The sequence below is a fragment of the Mugil cephalus genome, chromosome 23, assembly GCF_022458985.1.
Source record: "Mugil cephalus isolate CIBA_MC_2020 chromosome 23, CIBA_Mcephalus_1.1, whole genome shotgun sequence".
In the NCBI taxonomy this organism is placed as follows: domain Eukaryota; kingdom Metazoa; phylum Chordata; class Actinopteri; order Mugiliformes; family Mugilidae; genus Mugil; species Mugil cephalus.
Genome location: NC_061792.1, coordinates 4,160,676 through 4,180,802, shown reverse-complemented (window position 1 = coordinate 4,180,802; position 20,127 = coordinate 4,160,676). Strand labels below are relative to the sequence as shown.

General features: G+C 45.1%; 3 protein-coding genes across 7 annotated transcripts; 2 read left to right on the top strand and 1 right to left on the bottom strand.

Moving 5' to 3' along the window:
• The first annotated feature begins 338 nt into the window (after positions 1-338).
• LOC125001177 (collagen alpha-1(VIII) chain-like) lies at positions 339-12,731 on the top strand. 3 transcript variants are annotated; one of them, XM_047577086.1, is made up of 4 exons: positions 339-561; positions 8,315-8,458; positions 9,326-9,614; positions 9,725-12,731. In XM_047577086.1, exons 3-4 carry the CDS (start codon positions 9,329-9,331, stop codon positions 11,737-11,739), a joined length of 2,301 nt encoding a protein of 766 aa, XP_047433042.1. In that variant the 5' UTR covers positions 339-561; positions 8,315-8,458; positions 9,326-9,328; the 3' UTR covers positions 11,740-12,731. The 3 variants fall into 3 exon arrangements, with proteins under 3 accessions (XP_047433042.1, XP_047433043.1, XP_047433041.1); XM_047577085.1 differs by having other exon boundaries at positions 340-561; positions 8,315-8,520; XM_047577087.1 differs by lacking the exon at positions 8,315-8,458.
• Positions 12,732-14,922: 2,191 nt separating this feature from the next.
• LOC125000855 (protein jagunal homolog 1-B) lies at positions 14,923-15,810 on the top strand. Its single transcript, XM_047576570.1, has 3 exons — positions 14,923-15,020; positions 15,107-15,179; positions 15,254-15,810. Exons 1-3 carry the CDS (start codon positions 14,932-14,934, stop codon positions 15,641-15,643), a joined length of 552 nt encoding a protein of 183 aa, XP_047432526.1. The 5' UTR covers positions 14,923-14,931; the 3' UTR covers positions 15,644-15,810.
• A 171-nt stretch (positions 15,811-15,981) lies between these two features.
• Positions 15,982-20,098, bottom strand: nfkbiz (nuclear factor of kappa light polypeptide gene enhancer in B-cells inhibitor, zeta). Of its 3 annotated transcripts, XM_047576569.1 has the most exons (10): positions 19,743-20,098; positions 19,106-19,224; positions 18,674-19,023; positions 18,042-18,147; positions 17,810-17,956; positions 17,222-17,279; positions 16,712-16,881; positions 16,517-16,627; positions 16,241-16,408; positions 15,982-16,159 (listed from the first exon to the last, which is right to left on the bottom strand). In XM_047576569.1, exons 1-10 carry the CDS (start codon positions 19,804-19,806, stop codon positions 16,115-16,117), a joined length of 1,338 nt encoding a protein of 445 aa, XP_047432525.1. In that variant the 5' UTR covers positions 19,807-20,098; the 3' UTR covers positions 15,982-16,114. The 3 variants fall into 3 exon arrangements, with proteins under 3 accessions (XP_047432525.1, XP_047432524.1, XP_047432522.1); XM_047576568.1 differs by having other exon boundaries at positions 15,982-16,408; positions 19,115-19,224; positions 19,743-20,089; XM_047576566.1 differs by having other exon boundaries at positions 15,982-16,408; positions 19,743-20,087.
• Positions 20,099-20,127: the final 29 nt, after the last annotated feature.

The window sequence follows — 20,127 nt, the reverse complement described above, 5'->3', positions numbered from 1 at the left end:
GCCTCGCTGAGCTGCGAGCACGGCCGAGGTGAAAACACAGGAGGAAAGTCAATTATTAATACCAAGTGTCTCTGGTTTGTCATCCGTGTCTCTTTGGAAGTCCTTAGAAAAATGGACTCCTGTGTGTGTACTGCGGTTGCCACAAAAACCTCCCCTCTCAGCTTGAGCTTGACCTCAGCCAGGGCTGGCCAACCGAAGTAAAACCCAGCCCTTAAATCTTTCTGCATGCAAAGAATGTGGCGAGGGGTCCAAGTCAAACGAGGATCTTCCTCCTCGTGATAAATAGTTGTGCAGCTGATTGGGTTTCCTGTTTCCCCTGCACTCTGTGTCTGTGTATAATAACCTCTAATGCTGCAAACATGCAGTTCCACTGGCGGTTTCTCTCTCACACGGATCCCGTTTTTGCTCCCTCCGTTCTCTCACATGCACAGATCCGCAGCTCGTGCAGCTCCACCCACCTGTAGATAAAAGCCAAACCCTCACCGGGGGCTTCTGTTCAGCGTCTGTCTCAAACTCCTCATAGCTCTGTGGTACTTCCACCCTGCAGCAGCACACACAGAGGTAAGTGATGCGTCGACGCTGGCACAGCAGGACTTTTTAGGGGTTGTGATGCATCCAGGCATGAGGCATGTCCTAGCTTAAGGTTGTGTGTTTGTCAAACTTCCCTTTTCTCCTTTGTCTGATTTATTCATTTTTTGGATTATTCAACATGGAAGCAAATGTTTCATAAGACTCCCCTTCACCAAACACAGTGCCGCGAGTGGTCCGCTGACAGCAGTCTTTGCAGATAATGCCTGATACTTATCCAGAAAACCCAAAAGAGGCACCTGGGAAGAATAAGTCAGTCTTAAGCTTGTTAAAGTAAATGCAGGGTGCAGCATCTTGACAGGATTTAGCAGCAGTTAGTGGAATGCCTTAACATCTTAGAAATTTTAGTTGCACGCAGGCCAAGGAAGAAAAGGATTAAGTGTTGCGGTTGTTGTGGTTTTCAGTGTCCCACGTAAAGAAGAGAAAACCTGGATGAGGAAAAAAAAAAACAGTTTGAGGGGTAGGCTGTCTGGCAGGATGGTGGCGCTGAGAAGTGAGACAGAAGTGGAAATGTCGTTCCTCAGGAAATAATTCCGTCTTTTCCTATCATGCAGTGAGTGTTTTCAATCATGAGGCTTCTGAGTCAGGTTAAAAAGAGCTTTGATGATGCAAACTCTCTCTTTATCCTCTCAGCATAGCTTGACGTTATATGTGAACGTGCACCTGCCAGGAAACAGTTGGGAGTCCCTGTTTCACTCCAGCATGCATTAACCAAGATAAAGCCATGGGACTTTTGTTTCCTTTGTTCCTTTTGCTCCATTTTCTGCTGTGAAAGTATCTCGCAACAGCACGGAAGAAATAGAAATGTTGCGGTTTCTGGCTAATACTGTTCAACTAAATCAGACGGATGTAATCTAAAAGGTTTTGGGTCCATTTTCCTAAAAATGGTGATTACTGAAGTATGTGTTGTGTTGTTTGTTTGAGTCCAGAGGTCGGAGGGTATCTGGATTCTGGATCTTCTCACGTGGCCTTGAGTTTTGGGAGCAGATACTGTTACTGTCCAGCGAAAGAAAATGTGACACATGTTCTTGAACAGGAATTGACTGCATATGGATGTAAAATAAACGTTGCGAGGAAACAAGACGGACGTGGAGCAGATGCCAGAATATCTGTGCAACTTCTGTTTAGTGAGTCCACTTGAGAACGAGCAAATTGCTGAAAAGGGTTGCGTCGTTAGCATGCTAAATCTGAAGCTACTTAGCTTAGAAAGACCAAAACCAGCCAATGTCACAAAGCCTCAGAGAAGCTCAAACCTAACATATCTTTAATTAGTTTTAAACAGGCTAAGCTGATTCTGTCTATTGTCAGTGTTTGTGCTAAGCTAGGCTAGGCTAACCAGCTGCTCTTGCTACATAGCTATTAGATTAAAGGATACAAGAGCGGTGAGATTTTCTTGGACTGACTTATTATGGTATCACCATTTTCTACAAAACAAGTATTCCTTTAATTTTGGATTATTAATACCACAGGATGCTCTTTCTAAAGTTTCCTGTTTCTTCTTGAGTGGAAGTGTGTAACCCTAACTTGTATCCAGGTTCCAAGTTTGCTTTTGTTAGTCTGCTGTGACTTTATATATATTTGTTCATTTTTCCTGACAGTTTCTCGCCAAGCAGCTGTAGAAATGTTTCAAAATATAAGTCAGTTTTGTGCTGCCTTTTGCGTTTTCTTTTCTACCTTTCTCCCCATTAGCTACCTTCTTGTTGTGCCATAAGTGCTCGCTTGTTTTTCAAAATGTCACTCCAGGCCTTTAAATTTTTCAGATTTATTGCAAAGTATCCCTTATCTAAACTCCTAAGTGGAAGGAATACAGTTCTTATTATCTCTCGTAAATACTCCACAGCAAAAACATCTGGACAGTGGGGGAAATGAAGGATCATATTTTTCTGTGAGTGGCACATTTTACAGTGTGACTGTGTAACCCATTAAGCCTTCCAGGATTGTCATCGTATCACGTTACTGTCACCGTCAGGCAGCAAACGCATGTTGCAGCAGAGCATAAATGTTCCCCGGGCCACTTTATGGTCTCAATAAATTGATGTGCGCGTAAGGAACTAGAAAGTTTGCGAATGCAAAGCTAGTGGCTGACTTCTTTAAGGAAACCATCAGAGTAGTGAAACTGCCAGCAATAAACCCGAAGAGATCCTCTCTCAAAGCAACATATAATCAGTCATTTCTGAATATTATACTGCTCCCAGCCTCCAAATTACACCAATTACGACTCCTCTGGAAGGTTTCATTTGCCCACTCCTGCTGTATTTTTGATGTCTTGCATGTTTGAATCGCAACAGGATTAATTTTACAGCGGTGGAAATCTCCTGCGGGTTTTTCATGTCTATTTGGAAGTGATTCCAGGCCTTTATTAGGCTCGCTGGCGGAGGCGGAAGAAGCATCTTGAAACTTAATTTCAATCTGTGAAGTAAAAAGTAAGTTTGTTTTGTATGATATATTAAATAATACTTGTCCTCTTTAGGCCTTCGTACATTTAGAGAAGAATTCTGGGTTTACTGGAACTGGCACATTTCTGTTCACCTGTTGTTTTCTGCATTTGGAAACTGACTTCTAAAATGTCGCCAGTTGCCCCAAATAAACCCGGGCCACAGATTGGGAGCATCTTTAGTCCTTAACATTTATTGATAGGGTTTGTGAGCTAATCTTGCAAATTCCTAAAGTAAAATCTAAGTCAGACAAGTAACTAGTCAACCATCAGATCATTTTGTGGTGTAAGAATGAGAATATTAGGGTTAGGGGTTAGCAGTCACTGCATTTAGTAGTTAGGTTAACCCTAACCCTAACCCTAAGGATTAGGGTTAGGCTAAGGATTAGGGTTAGGGGTAACCCTGACTACTAAATGCAGTAACTGCTCAGTTCTCCAGCGGTGTGTGGTTTCAGCATACTATAAGTCATCTGATCCGATTATTGACCAAACATAGTTATCACCTATAAAAATATTAATTCACCAGCATGGCGTCCACTCAAGAGCCAGTGCAAACATGAGGGCGAGCAAGAAAAAGGTTCAGGCAAAGATCTGGATTAATCTGACGCTCAGAGTCAAAGAAATGTCTAAAAAAAAAAAAAAGAAAAACAAGTGTTACCTTCCTGCTGTGCAATACAGCGTAACACATCATGTGAAATTAGCGTCTTCTGAGTTAAGATTTTCCCACGATTCTTTGCCTCGAAACATGGAAACAACCTCCGGAGAAGTACATAAAATCTAAAGTGCTTCTCAGTTCTGAGTCGCTATTAACTGCCGTCCACTGACATCAGATACTCTGTTTTGACAGAACTCAAAGGCTAATAGGAAAATAATTCTCCTCCCGATCCAGTCTTTGCCTGAGATGAAAACTGTGGCCAGACATTCGGTTACTTGTGGTTCCCAGAACTGTAGGGGAGGGAAAATCTGTCAATGAGGATGGGTGAAGAGGTCGGACAGACTCGGCGGATGTGCGCGCGAATGGAAAGGACGAATAACTGCAATTACGTGCATGTAGGTATGTGCGTGTCAAAGGTCGGTGGGGCAGGAAGTCGGGTGTTACTTAACCCCACAAATTAAGTCTTTGCAAATCCACCTGAAGGTCAGGTAACCCCTCGTTCTAGTCGTCCAATCCGAGGCCACGGACAACGTGTCCGGCCTTAGCTCCGCAAAGAGATCGAGTAGGTGTGAAGGAATGCTGAAAAAGAGCAAAGTAGGATGCGGAGGTCGAACTCGACAGGGTGGAGCGGGCGAGCACATTTTTGCTTCATTTGTCGAAGTGCGTGGAAAACTCAGTGTTTTCCCTTCCTTTTAGGATAATTTTGCTTTTTGCTTGAGACAGCAGTGAAGAAAAACAACACTGTACTCAGAATATGACGAAAACAACGTCCAGTATTAACTGCACCAAAAAACATAAATAATATCAGCCAACAAACACAACCTTTGTCAGGATGATTAGGTGTTTTCTTGCCACTGGAATCTCTTTTGGTTCTCCACCTAGTCTTTGGAAAATACCAGAGAACAACACAGACTGACAGATCAGAGTATTGATGGGTTATATGTTGAACTCTGGAATGGAGTTTGGCGCCCCCTAATGCACCGACTCCCTTACTACCTGCTGTATTTGCATTGGGAGTGGGCTTCTGGGAAAGAAACCCCTGTATTTTCTACATTTTGGCTTGAATAAAAGAAACACTTAAAATGTTCTAGTCGTTGACTAACAGCTTATAGTTTCCGCTCTAGATACAGTGAGTGTTTGTTGGCCTCAAGTATGTGCCTGTAGAAACTCTGAGCACACCTGCAGCATAAGCACCAACGGTCGCCCGAGAGAGTAACTGGAGAGGTGGAGTATTTTTTTCTTATTAAGGTCACGCAATACACAGTGTTGGCTCACACACTTTTGTGCAAATAGTCACAGACGTACACACACACAGGTGCGTTCCCCAGATGTTGTCTTGGCTACTGGGCTGCTGTCAGCTGATTGTTGCATTCCTTTGCTTTTGTAAGCATGCGGGTGGAAGCTTTTCCACACGGCCCTGACAAAATACTCACAGGTATTTTTTTTTTTTAAAAAAGACCTTCCAAATAGAAAACTCACACATATTTTTTAATACACAAGTTAAAATATCAGTAATGGTAATAATAATAATAAAAAGCCAAATCAAGAACTGGTAGTGATCAATTCAAGTCAAATTAATGTAAAACTAAATTTGCATTAGATATTTTTCACGAGTGAAACATTATAATGGTCCCTATTTTTTTATTTTTTTATGTTTTTTTGATTCACATAAAACTATTTGAGCACAATAGTAACCTTTGTCTTTTGCAACTTTCCCTTATGATGTTAATAATCTTATTTTGTTTTAAGGTTGTTACAGTTACAGACAATTCAATGTTCTGCTGGGAAACTTTTGGACCTGGCATTCATGTGAATGATATATCTTTGATGTCATAATGAGGTCATAATGATGTGGCTGATTGGTGTATAGGCCATACAAATAGATGATGTGATGGAGGAAATACAGCCTGCCGAAATGACTTGTAACCCGAGTGTCTTTATCGTATTTCATGTTAGCGTCCCTCTCTCATTGAAAATGAAGGGGCCTCTGCGCCGCGTTCGAAACGCGAAAGCTAGCGGACCCGACCGCAAGCAATTAAGACTGGCACTCGGGCCTGTAAGCAATGACATGCCTCTCTTCCTCATCGTTTGTTTATGGATCGGTCGAGTCCCCCCATCTGGAATCGGTCAGGAGGAGGAACACGGAGGAGAAATGGAAATGTGATTATTTTCAAAGCCGCGCTGGAGGTGATAAAAGGCTTGTGGCTCATCACCAAGCGGGGCGGGCCGCGGCTCTACGCGTTGGCAAGGAGGTTCAGAGGAACCGGCGAGCGTTCTTTGTTGCATTGGATTGTCATCAGGGCGAGGGGCGAAGAGGTGTCTGAAGAGATTTCAGTAAAAGCTGAGATGAAAGACGAAAGGGCAGAAAATAAATGGGGTCGTAAGCGGATTCTAATTGGTTTTAGCTGTCGAGAGGAGATAGTTTCTTGTCGAGCCATGCGAGCCCTCGTATATTTTCCATTCATTGACAAGCTGCAGCCATAACAAGGATTGCGATGCATTTTAAACGGCTCTCTCTTCAAAAACTGTCTGACGTGCTGTCTGGGAAATTCTCTCCCGCTAAATGAAAGTGAGTAGTTTTATGTGACACATAGACACTTTATAAAACAGTCAACCCTCAAAAAGTCAAAGCTGGGATCCAAAAACAAGAAGAATCTATTGAAACTAAAGTATATCAGAAATGAATAAGAAATCAATAAGTTATCAAAGGGTTTGGGGATTTTGAAATCACCTGTTAAAACTTCCAAAAGAACCCGAAAACGTTAAGAAACAAGAACAAAAATAACTATATGTTGTATGAAAACTGAACATGCAGACAGCGTAATGTTCTTCAAACTCAATACTTATCACAGTTTCACTCTGTGGTCCAGACTCTTTTAATGACTTTCCCATTACGCCGTCTGGAAACCAAAAGATGACCGATGATACGGACTTTGTGTAATCAAAGCCTCTCCGTAGTAACACTGTAGTAAAAGTAATTGATGAATACACTGGAGTAAATAGGCCAGTCGGGGCATTCAGGGCACACAGTGTTTGGCGGGATCTAATTAATCTCATGTGGTATCATTTCACACTGACTTTTGATTATTTTGTAACATTTTCTCAACAAATTACCAGCGTGTAATTCTTGAAATTGTGTTGTGTTGTTTGGACTCACTCAATAATACATGAATTAACAACAAGGAATTTTTGATAAAGCACAGAATAAACAGAACTGCAGTCGGGTACCTGAAGAGGGCAGAGGTGTACGTTAAAGTCGTAGCATTCCTTGTAGAATCAAGCTCAAGAATACTTTTGTGTGATCTTATTGAACAGAAAATATTCTGAAAGTATATCACTGGATGCCAAATTAGTAAAGGCCTCCCGAGTACTGGATGAGTCATCAACATTTTCATATTGGCTTACAGGAAACCACCTTTCAGAATATCTGCAAAACAACTGTGGTCGTTGAGCTGGCTACCGTTGTATCCCACAAGCCAGACCGTATAAAAACAATTAGTCATCATATTTGATGTAATTGGTAACTTTAACCTTGTCACATGTGTCCCGGAGACTCAAACTTTCTCTGTTACTCATGCGGATGATACTGTAAAAGGAACAAGATGTGTTTTCCTTTCCTTTCCTGCTTTGTCTCCGTAAGCCCCGCAGTTTGATGTATCCTTGGTGGTCGGATGAATTTCAAAGAACCGGCCCGTCCTCTTTGTTTTGGCGACTTATTGTCTTACAGAGGTCGTCTGGGTTTCTTGCCAAACATGTGTTCCTCGCTTCGGGCCCAAGACGTTTGGGCTGCAGCGGCGCTCAGTTTCACGTCTCGGTGTGTGAAATCATGTTCAATTTGGAAGATCGATGCACGCGGATCGATCTCCTGCTGGTTTTTCTATGGGAAAAATATGTTTTGGAAGTGATCTGCTCCAGAGCTGGGCTTCGGGGAAACATGAAAAGCAACTGGCTGAGTGTGGCCTTAATAGCAAGTGACATTAAACCAGGACTGAATTTAAGTCAGCCGTCGTCAAGCTGCTTTTAATCGGAGCCTGCGTGGAACTTTCCCATGTCAATGAAATCTACAAAACCTTCAATAGAAATGTAAAACTTCTCTGACAGTTTGTTGTCTTCGCATTGACACCATCCATCCTCTTGTTTTAGTGTGTCACTGCAAGTCCAGTTCTTTAGTTTGCCCTCTATCTATCTACCAAAATGTTGAAACATTTCTGTTCATCTCATTTTATCTCATCATCATCTAATCTATGTTTAAATATGGCTGCCTCTGCATTTCCCATACTCAGGTCGGTTCACATCAGAGGCCCTATAGGGGCTTTCAGCGTAACGTCACTGTCCATGGTGCTGGATGATCAAGTCTTTTGCGTCATTGCATGTGCGATGTATGCACATGCAATGACGCAAAAGACTTGATTCAATTAGATCAGTGAGAATTTTGTAAGTGACATGTCGCACATAAGATTCACATTCACTCCTAGCTTATAACTGAGCAAGATTTCTAACCTTTTGAGTGAGACTTTATTAAATGAGGTCACATTGCACGTACCAAGCGAGCGTGTCTGCCAGGTGGGGACGGCGGACTCTTGTTACAAAAGGTCGCCACCCAACATTTATTGAAACCGACGCTCGTGTGTTCACAGGGCCCGGCGGGACTGCAGCTACCGCCACCTGGCCGGATCACTTGCATGGCCGCCGCCCCACTCATGCCTTGGAAAAGACCCCGAGAAGAGACCTAAAGAAAGGGGAGGGAGAGGAGGAAGTTGACTAAGGAGGCCAGGCCAGAGGTGGGAGAGGATCTTTAGTTGGAGAGGGGGGAAAATTCCAAACATCGCGACCTAATTTCAAGGTAGTTAAACTCAAGACGTGTGTGTGAGACTCATCAGTCCACCATACCTACACACTTACTGTAGAATCTTTTGTAACTCGCCTACCGAGCAGCTAGACTACACAGATAAGTACCTCTAGTCTAAAAATATTCCACTCTAGGCATCCAGCTGTGGCTTGCTTCTTTTTATTATTATTATTTTGTTTTTGTTTTTTTGGAAAATAATTGTCCTAAAGAATGCGATGTTCTTATTCCAATTATTGCAGCGCTCCAAAATCTTTGATCTCCTTGGTCCCGTTTCAGAACACACAAATACTGCGGCTCAGGAAAACATACATTCGCCCATGGCCCTTTTTCACACAGTGCTCTTGGCAGTGCTCTGCCCACCTCTTTAGTGCACACATGTTTAAAAGATTAAGGATTATGTTCGAAACAGCCCGCATCCCCCTGCGGGGCCTCTTAATTGTAGAATATACTTGTGTAATTCACTTCAAGGATGCAAGAGTCTGAGACTTTTACACAGCGTTTTTGAGTAGATGTGTACACAAGAGGAAGAGAGGACATGGGCAGTGGAGGAGTTCAGCTTATTTTTTGACGTTTGACCACATTGGGTTTCATAACACTTAAGCTGCTGGCTCGTGGATATATCTATGCAGCTATGTGAGAGCACAGCTGGTGAGACTGCGGGACTGCGGGACCATAATCTAATTTGTTATCGATGACCTACTGGAAAGTAAATTTTTAACTTGAGCATTAGCAGCAACTTGAAGCCAAATGAAGGCCGCAGAATACTTTAAATGTGCTTGTTTTACCTTCCCTACTACAGAAAATGGTGGCCGTTCCCCTCGTTTCCTGTTGTCTGCTCATCGCAGCGTTCGAGCTGTGTTTACTACATCTGGCTCATGGCGGGGCGTATTACGGACAGAAACAGCCGCCTCAGCAGCACCAGCCCTTGCCACAATACAACGATGGATATCCTCAGCAGCAGTTTCTTGGGAATGAGATGCCTCACCTCCCGTACGGCAAGGAGGCACCGTTGCTGACTCAGTATGGGAAAGAGTTTCCTCAGCTGCCTTTGCAAATGGGCAAAGAGAGGCCGCTGACCGACAGCAAAGGTGAGGTCAATGAGGAAAGATCCTCTCATTTAAACAGGCAGGCAACTCTAAGCTGCTTTAGAAGAACACTTTTGAACCTTTGACCTCCTTACGTTTCCTCTCGTTTTCAGGACCAACATTCCCCAGAGGAGCTAAAGGACCACCCCCACCCCGTCCCGGTGGAGAAGGCATCCGAGAGGGACCAACTTTCCCCAGAGGAGCTAAAGGGCCCCCACCCCGTCCCGGTGGAGAAGGCATCAGAGAGGGACCACAAGGAATTCAGGGCCCACCGGGACCAGCGGGACCCCCAGGACCGCAGGGTCCCTCTGGGCTACCGGGCCAAGGATTGCCAGGTTTGCCAGGAAAGCCGGGGCCCACTGGTCCTCAGGGCTACCCAGGAATTGGAAAGCCCGGAATGCCAGGATTGCCGGGGAAACCCGGAGGACCAGGATTACCCGGACCAAAAGGTGACTTTGGCCCCAGTGGCGGCGAAGGACCAACCGGTCTACCTGGGCCGCCGGGGCTCCCGGGCCCCACAGGACTCCCCGGGATTTCCAAACTAGGAGGTCATGGGCTGCCGGGGCCACCAGGACCTCTGGGGGAGCCTGGCCAAAAAGGTCCACCGGGATCTCCCGGTTTTCCGGGCCCCAAAGGAGAGAAAGGATTCAGTGTGCCAGGCCTTCCGGGTTTGAAAGGACCTGGTGGCCCACCAGGTCCACCTGGACAGGCAGGAATGCCCGGCATCGGTAAACCCGGCCTGAACGGTCTTCCCGGGCAACCAGGGATCCCTGGAAAACCTGGTCCTCCTGGAGAACCGGGACCAATGGGTCCGAGCGGGGAAAGAGGCCAACCGGGACAACCTGGCATACCGGGGATCGGAAAACCGGGTAAAGATGGTTTCAGAGGGCAACCAGGGTTTGCCGGAGGGAAAGGAGAACCAGGCCCTCCTGGGTTTCCGGGTGGCCCGGGCCTGCCAGGTTATGGTAAACCGGGATTCCCGGGACCCAAGGGTCACAAGGGACATGCTGGCCTTCCCGGACCGCCGGGCCCAAAAGGTGATAAAGGTCATGGAGGTCCTCCGGGGGTCATCGGCCCAACCGGTCCTAGTGGAATGCCAGGCCCGCCTGGTCCAATAGGGCTTCCTGGTAGTCTTGGCTTCCCTGGACAAAAGGGAGAGGATGGCGCTGGGGGGCCGAGGGGAACTCCGGGTACAAAGGGTGAAACAGGGCCTTCCGGTCTTCCGGGACATTCGGGCAGGCCCGGAGAAGTCGGACAGCCAGGACCAAGAGGCTTACAGGGGCCAATCGGCCCCAAAGGTGAAGCCGGAGGCAGGGGTTTGCCTGGTGCCCCTGGCACCTCGGGATTACCGGGACCACGAGGAGAGGGAGGACAGCCTGGAGACCGAGGCCACCAGGGACCTCAAGGCATTCCCGGGCTTATGGGACCGGGAGGTCCTATCGGTCCTCCTGGGCTCCCAGGACCAAAAGGTGAAACGGGCGTTCCTGGTAAACCTGGATATCCCGGCGAAGGAAACCCCGGACCCCCCGGTCACATTGGTCCTCAAGGCAACCCAGGGCCCAGTGGCCCTCCCGGACTTCCTGGGCAACCGGGACAACCCGGGCCTCCCGGTCCTCCGGGGCCATCTGCCGTATCACCCGACCTCGGACAGATTCTCCCCGCTACCGGCCCGTACACCGGCCCACAACAAGGTTACACGAAGAATGGAGGTGAAATCGGGGGAGCTAGTCTGGAGATGCCTTCGTTCACGGCAAAGCTCACCAATCCATTTCCTTCCGTTGGTTCCCCCATCGTCTTCGATAAACTCCTACACAACGGCAACCAGGACTACAATCCCCAGAGCGGTATTTTCACCTGCAGCGTCCCAGGGATCTACTACTTTGCTTACCATGTCCACTGCAAAGGAGGTAACGTTTGGGTGGCATTGATGAAGAACAACGAGCCAGTAATGTACACTTACGACGAGTACAAAAAGGGCTTGCTGGACCAGGCTTCGGGGAGTGCAGTACTCCCGTTAAGAAAAGGAGACACCGTGCACATGCAGCTTCCGTCGGAGCAGGCGGCCGGACTTTATGCCGGTCAATATGTGCATTCCACGTTTTCAGGATACTTGCTTTACCCAATGTAAGAAATGCATCAAAACAGGCCAAGTCAGGCATGATAACAAGAGTGAAACTACTTCAGGCGGAAGGTACAATGCAGGTCCAGTTTACAATGACCGGTGGTGGAGAAATCTTGTGGAAACAGAACGATTTGGGAGCAGAGGTCAACTGATATCACAGTATGCTTCCTTGTCCATTTACATTTACGTAGCACACGTTTATTCTTATATCCATCATCGCACAATATACCAGTGTTCACAATACAGATAACAGGATGCGTTTTTTTGTTGTTGTTTGTTTGTTTGTTTTTTTTGCTGTACAGTGGTAAAAACTGTATTTTGGGCACATAAAAATACACAACTCATTTACTCTTACACTTAAAGTTGGGTTATGTAGTTTGGCTCGTCTTGCAATTATTAAATTATTGTTAGTCTTTTTTGTATTACTTGTAACACGCAGCTTTTGAATAAACCAAAGTCTTCATGCACATTTACCAATATAATACATAGTGAGGTGACAGTAAGACAACCATTGTATTTTTAAAATTCCTCCAGAACATTTGAACTGTTGGCATCGTAGATTGTTGTGTTTGTCTTGAATACTAATTCTTTGAAAAGGTCTGTCAGTATTGTCTGTAATTTATTTTTTTGGACTACTGATTACATGGATTTGTCTTGTGTGTTAAACGGTCAATGAGGGAATTCATTCCAAAATGCAGAACATTCACACTGAGGAGAAAAATATTCCCAAACCCTGTCCATACATACCAAAAAGAGCCTTTTTTCTGTTTTGTTTTTTGTTTTTGTTTGTGTTGTTTCTTTTGTACCTTATTTTGTTAAACTGTGGATGTGTCATTTTAGAATGAACACTTTAAAGTTGTTTTCCGTCTTTCTTTCTTTCTTTTTTTCTTTCCTCTGGACAATGGTGCACAGAACAAAAGTGCAGCCAAAGTATGTGAATGTTGATGTGTGTCGTTTGGATTGTTTCGAAATGGGATTAATAAAGAAAGCGAAACATTTTTTGTTGTTTTTTTCTTATCACTGAGCTGGAACACTCACAATTAGGTATGTACAGTATTCACCAAAATCAACACAACACTTGCACTCCATCTTAGCTGGAGTGCAAATCGGTGATTTTATGTTCCTTTTCGCTGGAGTTCGTGATGACTGGTCTGCTGTGAGAAAGCTGATCCTCCAGCCTAATTAATGTAATTCATCCTCATTAAAGTTTAAGCGAAAGTTCATCAAAGTTAAATTAGAGATGTGTTTTTTGTTTGTTTTGTATTGAAAACTGTGATATATACAAAAACATGAGGAAGAATTGGACATCAGCACAAACATAAAATATATACATATACACATACAAACATACATGCATTATTATCAGTTTAAACTTAAGTACAAAAGGTAAATAATAATGACAAAGGGACAACACTAAGGGGATTCAGGACAGTCTTTTCTTATTTTTCCCAATTAATCTAATCTAATAAACATTCTAAATTCCAAATCAATGTGTGTAAAGTTTTATGTAAAGTCTTGTAGAAACTAAACTAAAACTATTTCAAGTCGAATGAGCATTCAATTACAAATGCGCTGCAGCTGATGCGGTGGGGGGACGTCAGCACCTGTTATTAGTGCGATAAACGGAAACGCCTGAAGCGCAGCCAATCGGGAGAGAGAGGAAGAGGAAGCGTGAAACGGAGGACCAATCAGAGCCGGACACGTCACACTTCCTGTTCGCCTGGCTCGTGTTTTCTAAACCACTGCTGCTCGGCTTCAAACGTTTTATGCCGGCGTTTTGGGTCTATTTGTGTTTTTATGCAGACTAGAAAATAGCAGGTAAGCTCTTAAACTTGTGCCAGAGGTGAATTATTGGACGTTACGTGTCCGTTTAGCTTCTTCTCTTGGCATTTGCCTGTCAGCTACGCTAACCTTCCCGTATGTTTGACCTACTGCGGATACCTTTAGCCTGTTAGCCCAACTTTTCTGCGAACGTCTTGTTCAAACTAATAAAATGAACCATAATGTGAAGTGAGAAGCTGTGAGAGCTACAAAGCACCGGTATTCCTCCTCGCCTGTGGTCCTGGTCTCAGCGAGATACTCGCTCCTACACGAGTGCATGATATTCTAACGTGAATATGAGAGCTTTAATTTAACTTTTTTTTTTTCTTTAGCTAACATTGATTTTTTTTTCTCTGTCTCAAACTTTATTTTCGTATTTGTACAGGGTTTCCTACAGGGAGTCTTAAAGTCTAAAATTTGATAATCCCAATTAAGGCCTTAACAAGTCTGAAATACCACCATATTTTGTAATGTAGGTCTTGAATTACTTAAGTCTCCCAGTCCATTTATTTCCACTTCATTTCTAGTATGAGCTACGGTGGCCCTGAGGTGCAAATCGCAACAGCAAATCAGAAAACACAACAAAAGACAAAACACGACTGCAAATCGGAAAACGACGGCAAATCCGAAAACGTAACGACAAAAAGAGAAAACGCACCCGCAAATCAGAAAACACAACGACAAATTACTAACCACAACAACAAAACGGAAAACACGACGTTAACTAAACCAGTAAAGGTAAGTACCCTCGGGCGGCATGTCGAAAGCATATCCAGTATCACGTCGTAATAATGTCCGGCATCGAAGTATTAATAGCAGCGTGAACCTGCTCATCCATGGCGCTCATGTTTTCAAAACATTGTCTTTTCCAGTTCAAAGGACGGACCAGTTCTTTTGTCCAATCGGCGACGATTCATGTCACCCGAGGGTACTTACCTTTTCCGGTTTGGTTAATGTCGTTGCCGTGTTTTCTGTTTTGTTGTTGTGTTTAGTAATTTGTTGTTGTGTTTTCGGATTTTCAGTTGAGTTTTACCTGTTATTGTTGTGTTTTCTGATTTGCTGTTGTGATTTGCGCCTCATGGCCACCGTAATGATCCCTTCTGGCCCAACCCCATTATTCCTTATTAATGGTTCCCACCCCAGGGATGCCCAGAGTTAATAGTGGAATGAGGTCTTAAGGGTTTAAAAGTGACATTTTCCAGCTTATACTCATGGTCTTACTGAATGGTGGTATTATCTTAAACATATTCAGACTCATTTCACAGCAGGTGAAGAAATCTTGCTGATATTTCGCGTGCTCTTATTTTGAGGAGGCTGACTGAATTGTCAGCTTCGGCCCCGCCTGACGGATTTGAAATCTGTCTTCAGGTCTGCATCATGGCTTCCCGAGAAGGTCCGAGGGCGGCAGGCACAGACGGGAGCGACTTCCAGCACCGGGAGCGCGTGGCCTCTCACTACCAGATGAGGTAACGGTGAACGTGTTTCGTCCAGTCCAGTTAAACCTCGCTGTGCTTGTGTTGTGACCACTTTTATTTATTTTTATTTGATCCAGCGTCGCCTTGAAGTCTGAAATCCGTAAGCTCAACATGGTCCATCTGCTGATCTGGGTGCTGATGGTGGCTCAGGTAGGGGTCAACTATTCTAGATATTTATTTATTTTTGTGTGTGTTATTTTAGCTCAAATCTTGTGTGATCTCAGGTGACGGTGGGCCAGCTAAGCCTGGTGTCCCACAAGATCGTGGCCTCCCCCTACCAGTGGGAGTACCCCTACCTCCTGAGCATCATCCCCACGGTCTTCAGCTTCTTGGCGTTGCCCCGCAACAACATCAGCTACCAGGTGGTGTCCATGATCAGCGGCGGGCTGTTCTGCGTGGCGCCGCTCATCTACGGCAGCATGGAGATGTTCCCGGTGGCGCAGCAGCTGTACCGGCACGGCAAAGCGTACCGCTTCATCTTCGGCTTCCCCGCCGTCACCGTCATGTACCTGGTGATCGTGGTGGCCGTGCAGGTGCACGGCTGGCAGATCTACTACAGCAAGAAGCTGCTGGATCAGTGGTTCACCAGCACGCAGGACAAGAAGAAGAAGTGAACTGACCTCAAGAGAAAAGACTGCAGAGAAGTGTCGTCCAGAATCATTTTCTATTTAAAAGTGCCGCCTTTTTCATTAATGTTTGTACCTCATTGTAGGCACAAAGTGTAAACAGCCTGGGATAAGTGGACGGAGGCCCTAGTAAGTCAATAAGAAACTGCACTTGAGCTGGTGTCATCGAACGGTTTTATTGTCCAAAAATAAAAAAAAAGCAAATTTACAATATACAACTTATTTGACTGTTTTAGAAGAGTACATTTGGGATTAATGTAAAACACAGAAGCTCTTAAAAGTTAATACATGATCAAAACGTCTAAAGTAATATTTTTTTTTTTTTGGTAGTAAAGGATGTTTAAAAAGTAAAGTTACATAGTAACAAACAATTGAGATGTTTCACTGAAACCACAACCATCTGCCTGTGTCGGCAAATATCCATAGAGTTGACCGTCTAACTGACAGTGTTCTAGAGCTTCACTTCAGAGCGTGAACATGTTTCCCCCTCAGGATCTGTCGAATCTGAGGACCACAACAAAAAAAAAACGGTTAGCGAAAGTACCGCGATGATAAAGTCGATGTCGGGGTGTTCGGACTCGTTACCTTCTCACCAACTGGTCCATCGGGCGCCAGCTGTGAAGGCAGCTCGTTCTCAATGTTTCGGATTCCAGGGTCCGCCCCTTTCCTCATGAGTAGCTTCACGGCCTCCAGTTGGTTGGTGTGACATTGTAATGAGCTAACGATGTGAAGCGCTGTGTTTCCACTGAAGGTCTGGAATGTTTAACAGTGATAAGGCATTAAATGATTGATAAATGAGTGTGTGCACGCGAGTTATTTTGTTGTTAGAGGTGACGCGCATTCACACGCCCACATACTAACCTTCACATTAACCACAGCCAAAGAACTGGACTGATCCAACAACACACCGAGCACCTCAATGTTGGCCTCCTCGGCCGCCATGTGCAGGCAAGTCCTTCCACTCTTCAGATCCTGCACAAGAACCCGCATCGATCAATAAAAACGCCTCAACACAAAGCAACACCTCAATGCTTTAAACGGTTCCACACACTGAACCTTTGTGGCGTACGAGGCGCCCATCTGCAGCAGAGTCTGGACGCACTCCTCAAACCGCTTCTTCTTCTGAGCCAGCTCCATGGTCATGTAGGAGCAGGGGTTTTCCAGACACCTCATCTCTTTGACCACAGCGTTGTGAGCCAGTACGGCCAAATGCAGCGGCGTCAGACCTGCACACAAAATAACAGTTACATTTTTTTTTTTTTTTTTATTGACGTCGTCAGAACCTGTCCGCACGGGATCAGTTTTACCCGAGGACGTCCTGTGACTCATGTCACACCCTCTACCCCACCCACATCTGTTTGTGCTGCTTTCACACGGGATAAACTAGTTTCATTTTAATTTACGTTCAAATTATAAAGGATGATGAAATCAGCTGGATTAGTTTTAACGGACGACGTCTTCTACGAGAATTATGGTAATTTGTGGGGTAATTTTCCCATTACAAATCAGACATGGCTGATTCACACAGGATTAATATCATAGACCAAAGAAGGTAAAACTACTCACCATCATAGCTGAACATCTCTATGTCCATGGCGTTCACATTCAGGCTCTTCCACATGCTCTGCACAAGTGACAAACGCCAGATATTTCAGTTAAATCATGGAAATGAGATCAGATTAAAGCTTCCTCATCGTGACTCGGGTCTGTGGCAAACGTTAAATGATACAGTTACTAATTAACAAGTCAGATAAGCACAGCTGTGACTAATTTAAACCAAGTCAACGCAGCAAAACAAATCGTTGGATCCAAGTAATTTCACTGTCACATGTCCAATAAAAATCTAATATAAAGACAATTTTCTTTGGATTTCTTGACAATATAAGTCATTTGGTATCTACAATCTAATTTAACTTCATATATATATATTTTTTTATATATAAAATTTTGTAAAAAATTTTTTTAAAAAAATTACAAAATTTCTTAAACCACGACCTCTTTGTAGCACTATTTGAACTCCATCTTATACCGAACACCACTTTGAATCTTATTGTTGTAGCTTACAGTGTCACCTTTAAATAAGACACTTGTAGTCCTACGTTCAACTCCAGATGACTTCAACTAAACTGTCCCTAAAGGCTGAACTCGACTCACCTGCAGGCTGGACAGGTGACCTTTCTGGGCGCACACGTGCAGAGGGGAGCGCCCCCAGAAGTCTCTGGTGTTGATCTGAGCCCCGTGCGACAGCAGGTCCTGGAGAATCAGGTGCTGGTTGGTGGCGGCGGCGATCTGCAGAGGAGTCTGTGTGCAGAGAGAGAGCACGGCTCAGACTGGAGAGACGAGGACGGTGCACGCCTGCGGCTACGAGGCCTGAGCGTTAACGTACCTGTCCGTTGTGTTCTTTCAGATCCAGAGTGCCACATCCGGCCATCCTCGCAGCCAACACGTAGGCCAGGGCGCGCTTGCCCTGAGCCACGGCGATGTGGAGGAACCTGCAGGAGACGATGAACAGTTACAAAACATCTTTCACAAAAAAAGCACCCACTGTTGAGTAAAACATTAGCAGTCAGGGTTAACAATTAACTGATTAAAAATTTCCACACATTAATGTTCAACATATATTAATATTTAATTGCCATAGAAAGTCATGTCTGGGGAGTTTAAACTACTAAAGTATTTTAAATAAACTTCTAATAATTAAATGCTTATATTTTGAAAGGGTTTTTGTAAACACTGGAAGGAAATATTAATCGTTTCAACAGGTGGCAGTATTGCAAGTATTGTAGCGCAAAATTTTTTTAAAAAAATTTTAATTTCTCCCCACAAATTTAAATTTCTTTAAATACACATTAACATTTATTCCAACATATTTTAGTAAAGGGATACGAAATGCAAAGTAATAAGTGTATTTATTTACAATCTCTTGGTCTGGAAAACATTGACGGCCTCTGCTGTACCACTATCTACTTCGATCTATTTACGCGATTTTCTTTAAAATCGTAACCGATGGTTACGTACGTGTCTCCGTCTGAGTCCTGTGCGTTCAGCCTCTCGTCACACAGCCCCTCCACCTTCTGCGTCTCCTGCTTGATCTGCCAGTGGAATAAAGTCACCTTGACCTCAGGTGCCGGGGGGCTCTGGGGGACAAGGGGGGCCGGGGGGACCAGGGTGGCCTCGGGCCACTGCGGATCTGCGTACGGCAGTGGGACGGGCACCATTTGCCCGTGGGCTTCCTCAGGAGAATACGGAGGGCCGACATGATGAGGGCTGACGTGATGAGGGCTCAAGTCGCTGGGGTACCCCTGGTATTTGGCAGACTTGAACTTGTGCACCACGTGGTTGTTGTTGTCGTCATTCTGAGAGCCGTTCTGCGAGAAAACAATGATTAGACCCGCACTAGATTCTCACAAACCGAAATGCCGTTAAAAAAAGCGAGCGGTCCTCGGGCACCTGCTCCACCTGGACGGCGCGGCGCCTCATCATCAGCAGCTCCTTCACCGTGTTCTTCTTGTGCGCGGAGGAGACGGGGAAACACCCTTGGCCCGGCTTCGTCTCGGCCATCAGGAAACCTGCGAGCAGAGGGAGGTAAAGGTTCACCCTTCTCCTGCAGACATTTCACATTTCCTGACCACATTTACCTTTTATTTTTTTTCTTCTTCTAAAGTAACACAGCTTAAGTATAAACCTGAAGAAAACAAACACTCAAGCAGGTTCCTGGCTCTCTGCAGCCACTTTGGAACAAACGCTCATGTAAGCACAGGTTCGGCTCATAGTCGTCGTCAGAGCCTGAGCAGAGCAGCCTCCTCTCATTAAGGCGAGTGAAAGCACCTGTGTCGCCGAGCGAGCAGAAACTCCCCACGGACACAGCTCATTTCCCTACATGTCCAAGATAAAAAATCTCGATAGAAGTCGCTGCATTCAAATCCAAACTGAAGTTTTCCCTCTTTTGTCAACAGTGTCACTTCCTCATTCCCCTTTTTGTGTTATGTGATCGACAGGAGCCGGGACCAGGTGACCGTTTTTTTTGTTTTTCTAGCTCAGGGGCTCCTCGGATTACAGTAGAGATAAAAAAAAAAGAAAAACCCACCTTGGCAGGCTTGGCCGTAGTCCAGCAAAGCCCCTCTGCTCTCGTTAACCCTCGGGTCCAGCATGATCGTCGGCCTCCCTCGAGGAGCGGAGCCAAACACCTGACAACCTCCTGGTTGAAAAGCTCCAAAAACAGACTTTGGTCCTAAAGGTGACTAGGAGACGTGTCTTTTAAAGGTGGTAAAGTGTAATAAAAGTCACGTAGAAGGAGCAGGAGGTGGAGGAGGTGGGAGCGGTCGCAGGTAGACGCCTCGGAGCTGGGAGCTAAACTGAATTCTACTTTTACTAGTGCGTCGTGTTGTCGGAACAAACCACTCCCTTCTCCAACAGCTAATATTTGTTGGGATTTCCCCCCCCACCCGCCACCACACGCTCCCTCCCTGGCA